The following is a 17,706-nucleotide window of genomic DNA, read 5'->3' on the forward strand; positions in this document are numbered from 1 at the left end:
TTTTAGTTCTTTAGGTTTTAATTTTTTGGGGGTTTTTTAGTTTTTTAGGGTTTTAGGTTTTTTAAAATTGTTTAGCTCTTTAGTTCTTTAGCTTTTTAGGCTTTTAGATTTTTATGGTTTTTTAGATTTTTTTCAGTTAGTTTTTTAGGTTTCTAGTTCTTTTTTTTAGCTTTTTAGTTCTTAAATTTTTTAGTTCTTTAGGTTTTTTTTTATTTAATAAAGCCCCAGACCAGCTGGGTCTGCAGGGGCGCTTCTCAGCTCTGCAGGAAGCAGAAAAATCTTTGAAGACACCTTCGATGTCCGCCGTGATCCGCCTCACCAATCCCCCCCCACAAATGACTTCTTAAGAGACCACAGAAAAGTTTCGTTATGACTCACCTAAATCTCACTTTCAGGAGAGCATCTTTAACAAATGGCGAGTCATCTTTAAAAAATAATTTGCTTTTTGGATGCCCAGAGAGCTCAGTGATGCTAAAAGAAGCTCCGGGGTGCAATGACACAGAAAAACAGAGAAAGCACAAAACACATTAAAAAAAATAATACAAAAGGGCAAAGTTTTGCCTAATTTGTCCATTGATTTTTGGAAATTTCTGGGGAAATCCTACACTCGGTGTTTTTATTGCAGCTATTCCACCTCCATCTGATCGATCCCGCAGGGGTGAATCCTGCGGGTTCAAGGCACGTGGAAAGATCTCCCCAAAAATCAGGTTCCTTTTCTTTACTCTTTTTCTCAGAGAGGCCAATAAACACTCGGTATTTCCTCATTAACAGCAGAGATTTAATTAGTTAATTTAATATACACATATTAAATGTAATTCTAGGCACTTTCTTTTCTCATTTTTTAGTGTTTGCCCTTAAATAAGGAAAGGGTGGGACATGTACAACTCCATGGAAATGCAAGTGAAGTCACCTAAGCTAAACGCACAATATAATAAATTAACGTCCCATTTTCCAACACTTTTGCAGGCAGAATGGGTCTGAGAAGCACCAAAAAAAAAAAAAATTCTGAATTGAAGCACAAGCGCACGCGGTGCGAGGTCCCTTGCCGCAAAGAGGAGACAACGATCACCGAATCGCTAAAAGAGGAGAAAACAAAGGATTTCATCAATCCTGGGAAAAAGCTGGGTCCTTTAGCTCTTGCTGCTAAATATTGCCAAAAGTGAAAGTGCTGCTAAAATCCCACTGCCCTCACGTTTCCACCTTCACCGACAGTCCCCGAGTTGAGGTGCTCATCAAAAAAGTCTTCCCTGGACGCGGTTGTCCATGCGCACACGTCAGCTTTCGTCAAGATGAGATGCTCGGAAGTCTTCCAAGGACACAACGTTCCACGAAAATGTGAAAAATCTTTTCTTTTAGTCCTCCTTTTCTTCAAAAACCTTGTGGGTTTTTTTATCTCTAACCTCATCTTCACATTCAGGTGAAGACGTCTCCCTCTCTCTCTCCAACCTCAACTTGGCAGATCCTCCCCAATCCTGGTGCCACCCCACTCTCAGAACTGTGTCCGTGGAGAGAATAATCTGATTTTTGATGTGTGGAAATCTCTTCGTCTTGCTCTTGATACAGACACACGTGGTCACGGGTTCACGCGGTTGCTTTTGTGTCTTCAAGTTTCCCACAGATGAGAGCAGTAAATTCTGGGATGTCCTGCAGCGTTGTCCATCCTTGCAGCATTTCCACATACTTGTGAGGTGTCGGGAAGCTTTTCTCAGCCTGAAGCTTGCTGCTTTAACTCCACAAAAAGTGGGAAGAGCTAAAATCCTACGGCGTCCTTCCGTTTTTCTGGTTGCATCATGCAATGCTGCAGACATCTTGTCAAGCTTCTGCTGCCAGACGTCCTTCCCCGGGTTACGGGTAGAACTGTGGTTTCGCTTTTGCTCTTGCTGTGACATTTCATTGCGGCGTGGTTATCAGTCATCACCGCATGTGAAAACACAAACACATCAACTTTGGATTTTACTGAGTAACTTTGGGCAACAGACTTCTTCCCGCCCTGTCCCCAGTTTGTGGGGGTTTTTATTTTAGGTTTTCTTTTGGTTTTGTGTCGTGCACCGCGTATTTGGGGTTGAGGAGCGCTTCCTAGGAGCTGACGCAAAGGTTTTGAGCCCGTCTCGTGGCGTTGCCCTTGCTTGGGCTCTGCAGCTCGGGCTTGTTGCAAACCCAGCTCCTCCGGGCGCTGCAATGGGACGAGTCGAGCCCGCTGTCGCTCAGGAAGGCACAGAGGCCACCGCCGTGGATCCGAAACCTGGAAGGACAGATAAGACAACCCACCTCAGGTGGGGACAGCAGGAAAAAGGAGGAAAATCACACGTTGGCTCTTCCCCCTCCCCTCCTTCGGTTCTCAGGTGTCCTTGTGGGCGTCAATACGCCAATATCGACGCTGGGTTATTTCTATTTTGGCAGCAGTCTGGCTTGGCTGCAAGAAAACTGAAGCTTTGCAAGGAAAAAAATATTTAAAAATTAAAAAAACCCCCAACCTGACAAACAGCATTTTCCCCACCGAACGCACCGCTTCCACCTCTCAAGTCAAAGGGAAAAACTAAGACCGGCTCTGGATTCAGCATTGCCTTTCCCAAATGTCATTGTCAAATGCCAGAAGAAATGCACATTTCGGGGCTGAGGAAACGCCAAACCAACAACGCAACGATGAAAAATACGGACTCACGGGTGAGATAAATGCGAGTGGTTCACCCATTTCCACGGCTGCTCCTCATCTTCCCGTGAAAGGCCGATCCAATGCTCCGAGATCCCTTTATATCTCATCACGAAGCTCTGAAAGAGAGGAGAGAAAAAGTCTCTATGGCAGGTCATGGGGCTTTGGGACATCTCCAGCAGGTCACCATCTGCAGAAACCTCCTTCCAACCAATAATCTACATTTTACCAGCCGCTCGTGCTCCTTTAGGGCTCCTTTGGTGCTTGAACCTTTCAATCTGCTACCAAAAAGTGTAACCTTTAAGGCAGAGCTTCATTATTGTGTAGAAACGGGGCTTTTTTTTGCCATAGTTCTTGCATCGGCTGGCTTTGTTGAGAAATTTGGAGACCCATGATGACCTACTCTCAAGAAAACCATTTTCCCCATCTCCTCACCCCAGATCTCCAAGGAAGATCCTGGAAGAGCAGTCAAAGAAACCAAAAGGTGGCAAATAATTTGGTGGCTTTTTTTCACCCCAACTAAGCATGTCCTCATGTCTCCTTACCAAGTCCTCCATGCTGTCGAGCATAGCCAAGGAAGCACCAAGTGCTGAGCAGTTGTCCTGGCTGGATGTCCAGTTCCCCTCAGCCTCCAAAAAATGGTAGCATTTTCCTCTGTACCCAATCCAGTCGAACGGACACCGAAAACAGGTTTGGGGTCGAGGCTGAAAAGCCTGCACTGTCATCGATAGAGCAACAGTGTTAAGGAGCAGCACCTTCCCCTTGACTCTCTGGGGTGGGGATGGTCATCCTCTGCCCCATGGCTTCCAACACATCTGCCTCAACGGTGGGAGGAAAGAAAAAGACACCAAGAGAAGTCTTGGGTGGATTGGGGGGAGAAAACAAGCTCAAATCATGGCCCAGCTTGTGGTGTTGGACGAGAAATGGGGGTGCTGTACCTTCAAAGAAGAAAAGAGGGTGGTGGCCTTCAAAGATGCAAGTTTAAGAGGATTTCCAGAATAGCCCTGTCCCTAAACGCGCCCTTCAGCATTGCTATCTGTCATTAATGCAAAAGCAGCGATGGGCAAAGGACAGAAAAAGAAAGTTCTCATGTTTCTGCAGACTTCTTGGCTTGGTGGGACTCATGCCAACATCTCTTGCTGCTTGGACAAGCAGCAGAGAAATGGCCCCTTCTTCCGTGAAAAAAACCCCAAAACCCACCTTTGGGAAAGCTCAGATGACTGTACCCATGAAATGGCTCTTTGAGTTGGTTTTTTAAGGGTTTCTAGATGCTATCAGCTCCCACACAGAGCAAATGGGTTTGGTCTTTTGTAGAAAGGTGGCTCTGCTCATTGGAATGTCCCTCTCCTGAAGAGGACAGCATCTTGGGTTGGCCTGTGTCTTCCCTGGGAGCTTGGAGGTGGATCTGGCACACATGCAACAATCCCAGGTATCTCAGAGATGTTCCCCATGAGATGAAAACCTGGATACTCACCTGCAAAAGTGATGGCCGTGACGAGCAGAGCTATGAACAGCACTGCCATGGTCACCTGACAGGCAACACGCGCCTCCGGCTTCATCTCAAGGCTGTAACCTGCAGGAGAAGAGACCTTCAACGCCTTTACAGGGGTTACCGAGGGGAGAAACAGGCTCCAGGTCCAGGCTGTTGGCCCAAAAGATGTTTTTTTTCCTTCCTTTTTCTTGAGGATGAAGGGGATTTTTAATGCAATCTCCCCATATTGGGCCATCGTGGAGCTCCTCATCTGAGCACTTGGGTGATGCGCATCAAAGGCATCTTTGGGAAGAGCCTTCCTACAGGACAGGCATCGTTTGATGCCCAAAGGACAAGAGGTCAGTCTCGTCCCCTTGCCAGGTGGACTTGCTGTCATTTTGGGTGAGAAACATCAAAAATTCTTCTCCACATGGAATAAAATGATATTTTTTTTTTTTTACTTTTGGGAACTATTCCTTAGCAGGGGGACCTTGTCTCCTCCCAAATTCCAGCTGTAAACTCCTGCTCTGAAATGCACCATAATTAAAATTATGTTTTAATGTCTGTGTTCTACTTTGTTATTAAATCTCAGTGGACTTCTTTCTCCACCTAAACTGAGATACTTTGGGTCTTGCAAATGGTCTGAGTCACGGTTCCTCCATCTCTGGGTCTTGTGATCCAGAACATGCTCTTTCCCCTTCCACGAGCAAAGAAAATTCTGTTTCCTAAAGGTTTTACCTAAAAAAAAAAATCTCAGCTTTTTCACCCCGTGGGACTTCCCCCATTTCTCTTTTTAGCTCCCCCCTCTTTGTCCTCATCTATCACATGAGCCAAAAATCATGGGGCGAACCTTCCTTTCCCCTTTTCCTCCTCCTCATGCAAAAATAATGTTAGAGACTAAGTCAGGAAGCAAATATGCCAAATAATTTTTAAAAAGAGAAATAAAAAAAAATCAACAAATAAAAAAAAAAATCAAAAATCCTCAAAAATCTCAGTCCCTGGCTGGGTAGAGATGATGGAAAAGACCCAAAAGTCCCTTTTTGACTCTATTGAGCACCAAGAGGATGATGAAGATGGGAGGAACAGTCAGGAGAAGTAAAATAGGGAATTGTCGAAGGGAAAGCAGAGATTAATAAATATTTTGCGGATGTGTCTAAACTGGATGTAAACCCCAGAATTATTTTTCAGGGTCTTTTAACACTTTGACTATTCTAAAACTTCTTTATTCTCATTCAGAATCAAGTAAGAATTTTGAAACTTTGGGGGGAAACAAAACCAAAAAGACCCAAAACAGTGACTCAAGCACCTCAGGGAGGATTAATCTTATATGAGCATGACCCAAAGCGCCTGAAATGAGAGTGTTTACAGAAAAAATTCTGTCTGCTGATTGACAAAAATTTTCCCCTGAGGGAAGTACTAGAAAAAGATGGGTTTGGTTTTTTTTTTTTTCCCCCTACACCCCCAGCTACCCTTTACCTCAGCTGTTTTTCATTATCAAATTATAGAAGTATTTAAAAACAAAAAAAAGGAAAAAAAAAAACCCACAACCCAGCGATTATTCAGTTCATTGTTCTACAGTTACCTGCTCGCTTTCTCCTTTCCACACCCAAAAATCCAGAATAATCCCTCGTTTCCTTCATTTTTGGGGTTCCACCGCCTCACCTGGCAAGCAAAGTTTCACCTGTCACAAGTGTCATGAAGGCTGTCGGTCCTCAGCCTCCCCACCGGATTTTTCAGGTCTGGTTCATCGGCAGGATACACCCGAGCGTGCGAGTTAAAAACGGCGTTTCTACCCTGATAAAGTTAATTTTGCACCTCCAGCTACCGGTTAGAAATATCAAGAATGATGTCAGGGAAAGAAAGGAAATGTCATGAATTCCAGGGGATGAGTATTTTGGTGTAAAATTAGGTAAAATTAGCCAGATGCAAAAGTAGACGGGGGGTGGGGTTGTTTCTTTTTTTCTTTTGAACCAAAACCACATTGTTTCTTTTAAGAGGAGCCATGGGTTTTAAGACGATATTAATTTTCTGCCCTCAATTAAAGTTTTCTCCTCACAATTAACATTTTCTCCCCTAATTAAAGTTCTCTCCACGCAATTAAACATTTCTCCCCCCAATTAAAGTTTTCTCCTCCCGGTTAATTTTTTTCTTACCTCAGTTGAAGTTTTCTCCCCGCGATTGAAGTTTTGTCCCCGCAATTAAAAATTTCTCCCGCAATTAAAATTTACTCCCACAGTTAAATTTTTTTTCCCCCAAATTAAAATTTAAGTCCAACTCCCCCCCCCAGCTCCTCCCAAACCCCCTTTACCTGGATCTGGAGGAAGAAGCAGGATGCCGAGGCGCGACCCCTCTCCTGCTGAATGTGAAACAGAATGTATTAAAAAATTTTTATTTATTTTTTTTTTTTTTTAACGAGGATCCTCCTGTGGCAGACAGGGAAGGGGCTGCCTGATCACGAGCAAAACCACCGGGGTTTTTTTTGGTTTTTTTTTTTCTTTTTCTTCCCTTCCAGCTCCACCCCGCATCCCCTTCGCCTCCTTTTCCTGCATTTCCAGCTTTTTTTTCTTTTTTTTTTTTCCTTTTTGTTTTTCAGCTGGGAAGGACAGACTATAAAAAATTGGTTATTTTGGGGTGCATCCTGTCACCCCCTACCCCTATTAAAACCCCGATCCTTTCCCTCACCCCCAATAAATGAGATCATCAAGTGAATGCATCCAAGGAAAACACTAAAAAAAAAAAAAAATAATTCTTGCAATCAAGCTATCCGACTCCAGGTTTTCACCCAAAACCCTAATTTTTTTTCTTTCTCTTTAAGCAGTGGTTGCATGCCACCAGAGCAACGGCTTTTTGCAGTACACAGGAAGAGCAAAGCATAAAAAAAGGTCACCACAAAAAACTTTCCATGTGGCTAACAAAGCCTGCAGGTGGAAGAAAATAAGAACAAACATTAAATCATAAAAACCCCCAACATAAAAATAAATATAAATAATAAGAAGTAATAAATAAGTAATGAATAATAAATAATAAATATTTAAACATAAAAACAAAATTAAAAAATTAAAACATAAAATAAATAAAATTAAAAAATTTTAAAAGCAGTGCTTTTCCTGCTGAGACTTTTGGGTTTCTCCTCCGTTACCCTGTTTCTTGCTGCTGGCAGATATTTTGGGGCAAATTTCTGCTTTTTTTCCTTGCTGTCTTTTGGGTGCATGGGGGGGGAAAAAAAAAAAAAACAACAACCTTTTCTACCTCTATAAAAAGGTGTTGGCAGCACTGTTACTGGGGCTGACCTGTGTGTTTGCAGGGTAAAAAAAAAAAAAAAAAAAGTAAAAGTAAAGTAAGATAAAATAAAGTAAGATAAACTAGGGTGAAGTAAAGTAAAAAGTAAAGCAAAATAAATAAAATTAAATTAAAATAATAAATTAAAATAATAAAAATAAAATAAAATAAAATAAAATAAAATAAAATAAAATAAAATAAAATAAATAAAATAAAATGATAAAATAAAATAAAATAAAATAAATAAAATAAAATAAAATAAAATAAAATAAAATAAAATGATAAAATAAAATAAATAAAATAAAATAAAATAAAATAAAATAAAATAAAATAAAATAAAATAAATAAAATAAAATAAAATATGCCTGTTCCAGTGGAATTGCTGAGCATCCCTGCACGCCCCATCCATTCACGCACCTCCCTGCCACGGGACAAACCAGAGACCAACTATTGCGTCAAAACCAGCCGGAGCAGAAGAAAGAGCCGTGCACAGCAAAAGCCATTTCAAGTCACTCCTGGCCAATATTCTGGGGGGGAAAAAAAAAAACAACCCAGCAAATATCACCTTTCTCCTCCTCATCTCATGATCTGCCTCCGGCCACGCTGACCCAGACCCTGATACGCTTCAGCCTGACCCATAAAAAACTTATTTAAAGGTGGGGGGTTATATTAATTTTATTTTATTTTATTTTTTTTAAATCTCTGCATCTTTTCTCTGCTGCTTGGCACAGTCGTTAAGTCGGTGTTTCTACACCTCCAGATGTGTGCCCTCCTCCTGGCTAGAGGACGCCTACCCCCTCACTGGCCTTAATTTACAAGGCAAGTCTGTAGGATACATAAATTAAAAAAAAAAAAATAAATTTTTTTTCTTTTTTATTTTTTTAAAAAGATAAAAGACCCAGACAATGCCATTTCCTGGGGCCAGGCGCAGGCGCGAGGAGGTTGGTCATAAGGTGAGAGGTTGGCCAAGAACAGCTTCAGTCCTGGGACACGCTTCTGAGCCGATCATGGTGGGGGAAATAGTTTACGCTGATTTAACGCATCCTGGGCATGGTTCTTCTCCCACCGAGAAGCGCCGCGGTAAGTGCCGTATTTTGGGGGCAGAGAGCAGAGGTGGGCGCTCATTTCAAGCTCGGTTTGCTTTGGGAAGAGTTACTTTTGGGTTTGCTTGCTTCTCCATCCCCACGTTGAGGTTTCCAAGATACGTGGAGAGCGTTGGATGGCGTAAACGTCGTCTGAGGTGGGATCCCGGCTTGCGTAGAGGGGGGAATAAAGCAAGGAAGGGATGGGGGAGAGGGAAGCCAGCAAACATCTGGAGGTTGAAGAGGTGGTTTTTTTTTTTTTTTGCCTCTGAGACCCTTCACTTGGTGGCAAAAATGGGTCCCGAGAAGCCCAATGTGAACCTCCATGGGAAGCAAAGCTGCTGAGGCCACCTCCGACATCCTGGTGGAGATGAGGTCTGGAGAGACCCATGTGCCACCAACTCCCAGCTCTACCTCGAGCAGGTTTTGCCTGCTCTAAATTAAGCCAATTTCAGAAGGTTTCAGGTCTGCTAAGTTCCATCATTGGGTGCCCAAGGCTGCTCTTGAGATTCCTTGAACTCCCACCATCACCTGAAAAACCACCCTTAGGTGATGCCCCCACTTCTGCACCCAACCTCTAGACCTCACCGGTGGTGACTGTTTTTTTGTTTTTTGTTTTTTTTTTGAGGAAGCCAAGTAGCTGTAAACTTCTGCTCAAACTCGCTGGCTTGACAGTGGGGTTTTTTCACATGAGAATGTGCAATTTTCTTAAGCAACCATGGCCTCTTTCAGCTCCTGCCTTGTGCCCACGGTGGCATGGGGTTGTCCTCAAAGCCAGTGGGCTGGTGCACCTCATCCTGTTGGTGCTGGTGGTGATGCTGAGCATACAGGGTGAGTAACCTGCTCTTATCTACATCTCAAAACCCAGCGAGCAGGCTGGGGTGGGATGAAATTGGGTTTCATTTCCACCTTTGGAAGGGATGAGGTTAGCCCATGGAGACGCAACAAGATGCATCACCCAACAAGAGTCAACCCCCTCTGAAATAAACCTGGACCATCCCCGTAGCTTTTAAGCAAGGCTGGCTTAATTAACCGGGTGCAACCACGGCGGGGATAAAAAAGGAGGGTTGTGCAAAATCAACCCCAGTCCTACCTTTTTTTTTGCGGGTTTATCCCCAAATGGCTGCAGCCTCTCACCCCAGGTCATTCCTCCAAGTTTTTCAGAAGTCTCTACAGCCAGCAGCAATGAGTGGTCCCCTGCAAAGCGTGGAGATTAAGGGAAGGAACCAGACGGAGCAATACGTGTTTTCATCCCTGATGCAGTATTTCTGCAAGCCCCGGCAGGAGAGCCCCTCAGGTAACCCCCGGCTCTGCTGGGGGATGCTCAGGTGGGACCTTTGGTGGGGTTTCCCTCCAACCCAATTGCAAGGAGGCCCTTGGGGATATGAGTCCACCAAGCGTTATTTGACAAAGAAGAGCATTTCAAAGAAGAATTAGATTTTGCAGGTAATTTTTGCTGACCCCCCTACATGGAGGAGCAAGGTCAACCCTAGGGAGGAGGTTCCTCATCAGCCTTCCTCCATCCTGACCAGCCATTAGCATCCTTGTGGTCATCCAACTGCAGTCCTCCTCCTCTTCCTCTTCTCCAGTGACTGAGCAGGAAAAGCCACGACGACGTGAAAAAAAACTCAAGGATGGGGGAAAAAGCCGGGGCATGGGATGGGGAAGCTCTTGATGACCTTCAACTGGTGGTTGGGGAAGACCTTGACCACCCTTTGGGGTGTTTCATGGCTCTTTCTCCTCTTCAGCCTGTGCTGGCTGCCAGCTGTGTCCCCAGGACTGGCAGCTCCATGGGGAAAGATGCTACTGGCTTTCCAAGGAACAGAGGAACTGGAAGCAAAGCAAGAAAGGCTGCGAAAATCAGGAGTCTCAGCTGGTAGTGCTCCAGGACAACAAAGAAAAGGTAAACACAGAGAAGAAGGCTTGAAACGGACCTGAAAGTCCTTTTTTATTATTATTTTAGGTAGGTGGGGAGCAAAAAGCGCCTGGCAGCAGGAGGGTTTGGGGCTGTAACGGTGGGTCTTGACCACCTCCTGCTCTGATGTCAATTAGGAGGTGACCAGGAAGAAAAAAGGGCTGAATCGTCACCTGAAGCCCCTCTGTGTCCCCCCCACCCACCTGTGACACGGGAGGAAGAGGAGGGATGCAGAGCTCAGATGGAGGCATCGGTGTCTCGGGCTCTGAATTTAAGCTATTTTCACCCCAGAGCTGCCTTTAGAGATGGCGCGTGGTGGCGTTCAAAGCAATGGGGACATTGGCATACCGTCTATTTGGGGATGAAACAAGTCGTGGTGTTGCACCCCACGAAACATTGGTCACCTCCATTTTCCAGGAGTACATCAAGAATATTACAGGCAGAGGCACGCAGCCGCTGTGGATCGGGTTAATATTATCCCATGAGAAGTGGAGATGGGTGGACAACACAACCTTCGACACCAACACGTGAGTGCAATCTATTAGCGTAAAGAGCGGCTTTGCTCATTTTCAGACCCGGTGCATGCCCCAACCCATTCCCTCCGAGATTTTTCTGCCTCATATTCCCCGTGCCAAAGCTTTGCAGACCAAGGGTTGGGTTTACAGAGCACGGTAACCCAACGCCTCCCACCATAACCACACAACCAACACGGCTCTCGAGAGCCCACACACGGTCCTTGCAGATCTTATCAGGGGCGCAGCAATCCTCCCTCAAATACCCACCAGCGAGAAATCATTTGCAGCACGATGAGACGCTGCAGAAAAAGGGCAGGAGAACACCCCCCACCTCCCCTCTTCCGCAAGCCTGGAAGAGGTTGGTCCTTTTGGTGATAAACTTTTTGCTCTGCAGGTTTGGCACCTTGCAGGGGATGGATGGAAGATGCGGGACGCTGAAAGACGCGGCGCTAGAGGTCGATACCTGTGACGGGGAACACAAGTGGGTTTGCCAGAAAGATCCTTTCCAGCTCTCCCCGCCGACGGCGGGAGACGGGGAGAAATGCGGTGCCTCCGCCTGACACGTGCCCATCCCGAAACGCCCAGCCTGCGAGACGCCTGCCGCCAATTATTTGGGGCGAAGGCAGCCCCCCCTCTTCATCGTTACGGCTCTGCGAGAGATTTCGGGGTTTGCAAATGCGTTTCCCACGCAGGTCAAGACAGTTTTTTTTGGGGGGGGGGGCGCAGATGGGAAACCAGAAATGTCTGTGCCCCAGGGGCTGTGTTGATAGAGCTACGGCATCAATAAAAAAGACTATAAACCTGGTTTGATTCAATTTGTTGAAATAACACAGATTTGTTAACAGTAGAGGTACCACAAAATTTATTGCAAACAGTGCAAAGTTCAATTTTGCAGTGCGTTTTTTTGTTTATTTGTTTTATAACATTGCAGCCGCTTTACCAAATTTTACCTTCATTCCCTTCCAATGGGGAATTTCAGTGAAATTAATTCACGTAAGTAGCTGAAAGAATAGGAAAAAAAATGCTGTTTTCAAAAGCGCACAGAAAACTCTCGATAAGCTTTCTCTGACGCAGTGATCCAGCAGCCATGAGATCAATGATAGTCTGGCTTGTCCGAGCAGAAAGCCTCAAGAAATATGAAAGTCATAAATGTTTGTGATAGAATCTGATGCAGGGCTTTACCCAAGGAAACACTCAGTGGTTCTTCATCTGCTGGTCGCAGAACTGGGATGAAGTGCCTGGTTTTTGGAGTATTTTATTACGGATACGCTTTTTGTTTCCAGAGGACGTAGTTGTCGGGTCTGCTGCAGAGCCAGTTCTTCTTGGTGTGGCACAGGGACGAGCTGATCCTCTCCTGGTTCAGGTATGCGCAAAGCCCACCACCTCTCACCTCAAACCTGCAAAGCTGACATGCTCAGGAGAGCGAGAAAAGGGGGGGGGAAGAAAGCTACCCCCCCAAAAAATTAAGAAAAGCTGGGATTTCCTCTCTGGGAGAGAAAGGGTGGTGTTTGGCTGAGGGTATCTAATAGGGGATTGGTGTGCGGCATCCTTGGTCCATCCCAAACCTCCCATGGAAAGGCAGGAGCTGCTTAGGCATGGTGGCAGAAGGTCTCCGTCCCAGGATGGGTCATCCCAGACCCTCCAAGAAATCCCATCCAAGGGTGGGGGAGAAGCAACGCAACAGCCCCCCTCGGGGCCATTTCCAACCACACCATGATGCAAACCTGCCCCAGTTGCCAACCCCAAGCACCCAACACGGAGAGAGGGACCAACCAGTTGTTGAAGGCTGTGCCGTTGGACCACCACCAACTGTCATCCTCCTTTCGCAGCCCAAACCAGTGGTTAGCGTCACCTTTATACCTTTTAAGGAAGGTCTTGGAAGCAAAGAAACGTCATGTTTTAGCTAGCCTTGTCTTCCCCACCTCCTGTTTTCCATCACCCCACCCAAAAATGGTGCTTTCCCCAAGGCATCTGCTCCTGGCTACAGCACTGGGTGCAATGTGGGGCCAAGAAGGTTTTTGATCTGGGTTTTTTGCATGCCTCCCCACGCTTTTTTTTTTTTTTGTCCCTTTTTTTTTTTTTTCCATGTTTCCCACCCTAGTGCTAGCGTAGGGTCTTGAGCCGAGTTCTCACCAATTCATTTGTGTTGCTTATGTGGGCCAGTGAAGCTCCCAGGGCCTCGCAGCTTTCCTGACCGGTGGTCCAATTGCTCTCAGTTTCAGAAAAAAAGTAGCAATACCCTTGGAAGCCAAGCCAGCTGTCTGGGCACACGTGGTAGAAGTCCGGGACAGGCAATTGGGATCTGAAATAGACAACTAAAAAAAGAGAAACCTGAGTGAGACACATGGGTAGCCCTAAAAAGCAGGAAAATGGGATTTATTGTTATTTTTGCCCCAAACCATGTGCAAGACCTTGATGCTGGGAAAAATCTTGGGATCCTCTCCACTTCCCCAAAAGAGGTGCCTGGCCCGGATCCTCCCTATGGGGGATTCCTGGATGGGACTCACCAGTCAAGACAATCAGCAGGGTGAGGAGGAGGAGGATGAGCACCAGCACCACGTGCATGGGCATGAAAAGCTGTGACCAACGGGATCTTTCTTGGTCTGACTTCTTGGTGTTGGAGACTGGGGGAGGAAAGAGCAGGAGAGTGTGTGGGCTGAGTCCTTCTCCCTCTCTCTTTGCCTTTTTCTGCTGGATCCCATGTCCTTCAGAGGCACCAATATGTGTTTGAGAACCTGGAGATGGATTTGGGGCAACTGCATCACAAAATTCAGGGTAGATGTGCCTGGGTTGATCTGCACCCACCCAAAAACTCCCTTCCCCACCCCACTGCTGCTCCACTGGAGCGAGATGCTCTTTCCACCCCTGCCCTCACCCAAACCATTGTATTTCCCCCCCCACCATTACCCCATTTGCAGTCTTCCTCTACATCCCTGCAGCGGTTCAACTCTTCCTCTTGGTCTGCAGAATTTGTTTTTTTCAGTCCTTTCCCCATGGCGGGTAGAGAAGTGCCTGACCCAGGGGCTCGCTTCCACCGGCGGCCGCGGGGACTGTGGCTCAGGCTGCGCGTTAACAAGAAAAAGGCTGAGAAACCCCACAGCCAAGCATGGCTTCCACCTCTGCGAGGTGACATCGAGCCATCTGGAGCCTTTTTTTGGGTGGGTTTTTCTTCGTTTCTGTAACATACCAAGACCTGGTGGGCAGCAGGGTGCCTTGGGAAGCCACGGAAGAGGAGCACGGTTAGCCTCGGCTAAAAACGCATCGGGGCGAGGGTGGGGAAAGGAAAGAAAGACAAGATGACAAAAGCGAGGAAGGCGAAAGGAGAGGGTTAAAAAAGAGGGGGGAGGCAGGCAAAAGATAAAGACATTAAAAGAGAGAGAAGAAAAAAAGAGAAGAAAAAAAGAGAAGAAAAAAAGGAGCGAGAAGAAAAAAGGGGAAGAGGAAGGAGAAGTTTAAAGGGCGTTTATTACAAGAAAAATACAAGTTGCCAACTACTCGTAGTTTCCAGGGAAGTGAAGCATGTACAAAGGCAGTTAAACCAGTTAGGGGGCAGGAGCCCTCGCTGCAGGGAAAGAGCAAATGCACTGACGGGGCTGAAAAACGAAACCTGTGGTTTGAAACAACCCGTGGCTGGTTTGAAACCCACAGGAAGAAACAACTTTAACAGAAAAATAGCTGCTGCTATAACCACTGCCTGCCTAGCCTGATTATTATCTTTGAAAGGAAGCAATGAACCCTTTTCTCACTGCCTTAATTTCACAGAACATAAGGGCACGTTTGCTTTCCTATACCAGAGCCAACGAATTGCAACAGCTTTTATTCCCTCCCTGTGTCTGGTGTGTTTTAGAATTACAAAATAAACAAAAAAAAAACTCCTACCAAGAATGCGCCCTGACAAATTGCGCTTGGTGCGCCAATGGAATTTTATTCTGGGAATAAGGTGTAAAGTCACCTCGAGGCAGGTTTTGGTTGTCAGTAAACGGAGCAGGAAAAATGGCAAAGACTTTCCCTTCTCCTGCACGGGGGATTTGCAGGAGGAAAATTCAGTGCTGTGCTTGGATATAGCGTTTCAAAGTCATTTTAGGGTTAAATTGAGCAGTAGAGAAGAGAAAAAGTCGTAACAAGGGTGGGCTGGGAAGGGGTGGTGATGCCCCATCCCTGGAGGAACCCAAAACTCAATGGGACAAAGCCCAGTCTTGGTCCTATCTCCGAGATAAACGCTCCAGCCCTGGGCTGGGTGAGCTGTTTCTGCTGAAGCATTAAGATAATATTTGAGAAACGAGAGCGTTGACTTGAGCTAAAAAAAAAAAAAAAAAAAAAAAGCTCCCATTTCAAATGCAAAACTTTGTTTTGCTTTTGATTCTGCTTCATAATGACAATTGTAAAATTTTTTTTTTAAACAAAGTTCTCTTCAAAAAAGACCCTACGGAGGTTTGTATTTTTAACACCCCCTCTCCCCCCCCCGCAAGAGATCACACAGTCTGAGCTCCTGCCCAGGTTTTATCCCTCCCAAACCCACTGTGGTTTCCACCCAGTCCGCTCCAGCTCCCCACAAATCACTATTAATTCCACTTAATTGAAACAAAATTAAGTCCTTTTTATCATATAATTATTCATCTCTTTTCACCATGATTTTCTTAATTGCCTTCCAGAGAAAGCAACCCTGAAAAGTGCTTACAAAGCAGCAAAACAGAGGTGGGGGGGGGGGAAATTAAAAGCTGGCTGGAAAAAACCACACACATCCGGAAACTCAAACCCACCGCAATGAAAGAGGCAGGTGGACAGGTGGCAAAAGCTCCAATAAACCCAGCTGAAAAGTAGCAGATTTGGGGGGTTTTTGGGGGGTTTTTGGGGGGTTTTGTTGTTGTTGGTTTTTGTTTTTTTTTTTTGCTTGCCTTCAATTTGCCACTTTTAAATTAGCCGGTGGATTATTTCAGCCCCCAAAATAACTGACCCCTCTCTGTGTGGTCCTCCTCATCCCAGCCCCAGCATCGCTCCAGCCAATACTGACTCAACCAGTCGCAATCTTTGGAAGCAAAAAGCTGCTTTTTGCCAGAACTTACTTCTTAGAAGAGCATATGCAGGCGACATATAACTTCTTGACGCGGGTACATATCGCTGCGTGCGAGGAGGGACGATGTGCTTCTCCACCGCCCACGGGTCCTGCTGCTTCAGCGTCTTTCGGTCCGTAGGCAAGGCAAAACGGGGAAGGACCACCTCAAGAAATGCTTGGTTGCTTTAAGCTTTATGCTTAAGTTCCCAAGCAAGAAGATAATTATTATTATTTTCTCTATTTTTGTTTTTTTCTGAGTAAATCCAGACGAGTGGGAATTTTTAAGAGCGTCCTGTAGGCAGCTGATGCTGAAGGCACCGTGCTCTCCTTGCTCCCCAAACGTTTCCAGTCATTTCTGAACCCTTATGGCAATTCCTGTAACTGGGCTTGAAATGGTTCGTATGCAAAACCGAAATCTCACTATGACGGGAAAAAAACCCAAACAAACCAAACCCAAGGTGTTTGGCTTGCTGCTGCTTTCCTACAAAAAGAGGAAGCCTTGAAGAAAAAAAACAGCCCAGAGGGAGGAGAAAATGCTCAAAGAAGGAGGAGGTACAAGACGGGAATCGGAACCCAGCTGGAAAAGCCCTTGGGGAGGAGGGCTGGGAGCACTGAAGATGGTGAGAAAAGCGCAGGGACGTTCTGAGCTGCCCTGGGAAAGCCCCCGGGGCTGTCATCGCAGAAGTGCTTCAGTTTGGGTGACGCACGGTATCAGGTCGGCTGCTGGAAACAACCTTTTACCCGCAAAAAAGGATTATGGTTTGGGTTATTTTTTTTTTTTGGGGACAATGAACTTGATTGATGCTGACCTGGATCCTGGGTTATCCCATTCCCTGCCTTGTGGGAATGACAATTTCTTCATTTCTGGGTGATAAGGGAAAGATTGGGCCAGGCTCTTCTCGGAGTGCACAGAGAGAGGGGGAAGACGAGGCAACCTGGGGCAAGGATGATTGCCAGGAGATCAAGACATATTTTCATTTTTATTGGGATGCATTTGGGTTTGAGTACAACCCACAGTTTCTTGTTGTCATCCCCCACCAGTTTCTGCCCTCAGACTCTCTTGGAGGTACATCACTGCTCTGCATGGTCCTCATCTTTCTTTAAGCATTGGAGACCTTTGGGGCTTGGGAGGATCTTTGCACCCTCTGTGATGGTCCCCCGAGAAACCACTCACCCTCCCCCTTTGGAGATAAATTAATATATATTAGAAATGAATAAAAACTGCTTTATCCATCTGCAAACCATCATTATTTGAGTGAGTTGGCTGTGAAGATGGTCGGGGATGATTGGTGCGACCCCCCCCAGCGTGCCAAGGCTTCCTTGGGGAAGAAGGAGGTGGCCATGCTCATCGTCACCTTGACCTGTTGAAGATGCGTCCGACAAAGATGCTGATGTGCAAGCCAAGCACCCAAGGAGAAAAATAATCCCTCGTGCACCACACTGCTTTCCACGAGGAAAGGTGAGTCAAGAAGCAAGTAGCAAGTCCATAAGTGAAAGAACCACTTTGGATGCTGCCGCTTCTTTTTGACTTGATAAAAAAATAAAAAAAATTATCAGGACATACAAGACATGACTGATCCCCGCTCCAGCCTGCTCTAATCACAAGCCCTAAGGCTCAGAGCTGAGTCATGGGGATCAAATGTCATTTTTCATGCCATCAAGTGTGGAGGCAACATGTAAAAAAAAAAAAAAAAAAAAAAAATAGTCACCAAACTGGGCATGGCCAGACCCAGGAGATCAC

At 45.7% G+C, this 17,706-nt stretch overlaps 3 protein-coding genes across 13 annotated transcripts; 1 reads left to right on the plus strand and 2 right to left on the minus strand.

Annotated features, from left to right (window-relative positions):
• Positions 1-422: 422 nt before the first annotated feature.
• On the minus strand, positions 423-6,626 carry LOC129198351 (C-type lectin domain family 2 member E-like). Of its 7 annotated transcripts, none has more exons than XM_054807591.1 (6): positions 6,430-6,626; positions 5,704-5,783; positions 4,125-4,223; positions 3,196-3,368; positions 2,663-2,769; positions 423-2,242 (listed from the first exon to the last, which is right to left on the minus strand). In XM_054807591.1, the coding sequence occupies exons 2-6, from the start codon at positions 5,759-5,761 to the stop codon at positions 2,077-2,079; spliced, it is 603 nt and encodes a 200-aa protein (XP_054663566.1). In that variant the 5' UTR covers positions 5,762-5,783; positions 6,430-6,626; the 3' UTR covers positions 423-2,076. The 7 variants fall into 7 exon arrangements, with proteins under 7 accessions (XP_054663566.1, XP_054663568.1, XP_054663567.1 ...); XM_054807593.1 differs by having other exon boundaries at positions 5,704-5,802; XM_054807590.1 differs by having other exon boundaries at positions 424-2,242; positions 6,275-6,626.
• Positions 6,627-7,910: 1,284 nt separating this feature from the next.
• LOC129198350 (killer cell lectin-like receptor subfamily B member 1B allele A) lies at positions 7,911-11,675 on the plus strand. 2 transcript variants are annotated; one of them, XM_054807586.1, is made up of 7 exons: positions 7,911-8,056; positions 8,290-8,480; positions 9,215-9,313; positions 9,639-9,779; positions 10,231-10,385; positions 10,815-10,924; positions 11,307-11,675. In XM_054807586.1, exons 2-7 carry the CDS (start codon positions 8,306-8,308, stop codon positions 11,470-11,472), a joined length of 846 nt encoding a protein of 281 aa, XP_054663561.1. In that variant the 5' UTR covers positions 7,911-8,056; positions 8,290-8,305; the 3' UTR covers positions 11,473-11,675. The 2 variants fall into 2 exon arrangements, with proteins under 2 accessions (XP_054663561.1, XP_054663563.1); XM_054807588.1 differs by lacking the exon at positions 9,639-9,779.
• A 71-nt stretch (positions 11,676-11,746) lies between these two features.
• On the minus strand, positions 11,747-17,116 carry LOC129198355 (C-type lectin domain family 2 member A-like). 4 transcript variants are annotated; one of them, XM_054807605.1, is made up of 7 exons: positions 15,976-17,109; positions 14,100-14,162; positions 13,820-13,974; positions 13,420-13,647; positions 13,046-13,227; positions 12,686-12,786; positions 11,747-12,309 (listed from the first exon to the last, which is right to left on the minus strand). In XM_054807605.1, exons 3-7 carry the CDS (start codon positions 13,905-13,907, stop codon positions 12,171-12,173), a joined length of 738 nt encoding a protein of 245 aa, XP_054663580.1. In that variant the 5' UTR covers positions 13,908-13,974; positions 14,100-14,162; positions 15,976-17,109; the 3' UTR covers positions 11,747-12,170. The 4 variants fall into 4 exon arrangements, with proteins under 4 accessions (XP_054663580.1, XP_054663582.1, XP_054663579.1 ...); XM_054807607.1 differs by lacking the exon at positions 14,100-14,162 and having other exon boundaries at positions 13,420-13,536; positions 15,976-17,111; XM_054807604.1 differs by lacking the exon at positions 14,100-14,162.
• Positions 17,117-17,706: the final 590 nt, after the last annotated feature.

Source organism: Grus americana, chromosome 32, assembly GCF_028858705.1.
Source record: "Grus americana isolate bGruAme1 chromosome 32, bGruAme1.mat, whole genome shotgun sequence".
Classification (NCBI taxonomy): domain Eukaryota; kingdom Metazoa; phylum Chordata; class Aves; order Gruiformes; family Gruidae; genus Grus; species Grus americana.

What these genes read in the sequence shown, in the direction of transcription:
- LOC129198351 (XM_054807589.1), bottom strand. Translation starts at nt 4,518, where the DNA reads ATGACAGCAAGTCCACCTGGCAAGGGGACGAGACTGACCTCTTGTCCT. An exon ending in TCGACAGCATGGAGGACTTG is followed by an intron (nt 2,770 to 3,195) that starts GTAAGGAGACAT and finishes CCTCTCTTTCAG; the next exon opens with AGCTTCGTGATGAGATATAA. An exon ending in CACTCGCATTTATCTCACCC is followed by an intron (nt 2,243 to 2,662) that starts GTGAGTCCGTAT and finishes CTGTCCTTCCAG; the next exon opens with GTTTCGGATCCACGGCGGTG.
- LOC129198350 (XM_054807586.1), top strand. Translation starts at nt 8,306, where the DNA reads ATGCCATTTCCTGGGGCCAGGCGCAGGCGCGAGGAGGTTGGTCATAAG. An exon ending in GGTGATGCTGAGCATACAGG is followed by an intron (nt 9,314 to 9,638) that starts GTGAGTAACCTG and finishes CATTCCTCCAAG; the next exon opens with TTTTTCAGAAGTCTCTACAG. An exon ending in TCCAGGACAACAAAGAAAAG is followed by an intron (nt 10,386 to 10,814) that starts GTAAACACAGAG and finishes TCCATTTTCCAG; the next exon opens with GAGTACATCAAGAATATTAC.
- LOC129198355 (XM_054807603.1), bottom strand. Translation starts at nt 13,907, where the DNA reads ATGGGGAAAGGACTGAAAAAAACAAATTCTGCAGACCAAGAGGAAGAG. An exon ending in AGAGGAAGACTGCAAATGGG is followed by an intron (nt 13,648 to 13,819) that starts GTAATGGTGGGG and finishes ATCCATCTCCAG; the next exon opens with GTTCTCAAACACATATTGGT. An exon ending in CCTGCTGATTGTCTTGACTG is followed by an intron (nt 13,228 to 13,419) that starts GTGAGTCCCATC and finishes CTCTTTTTTTAG; the next exon opens with TTGTCTATTTCAGATCCCAA.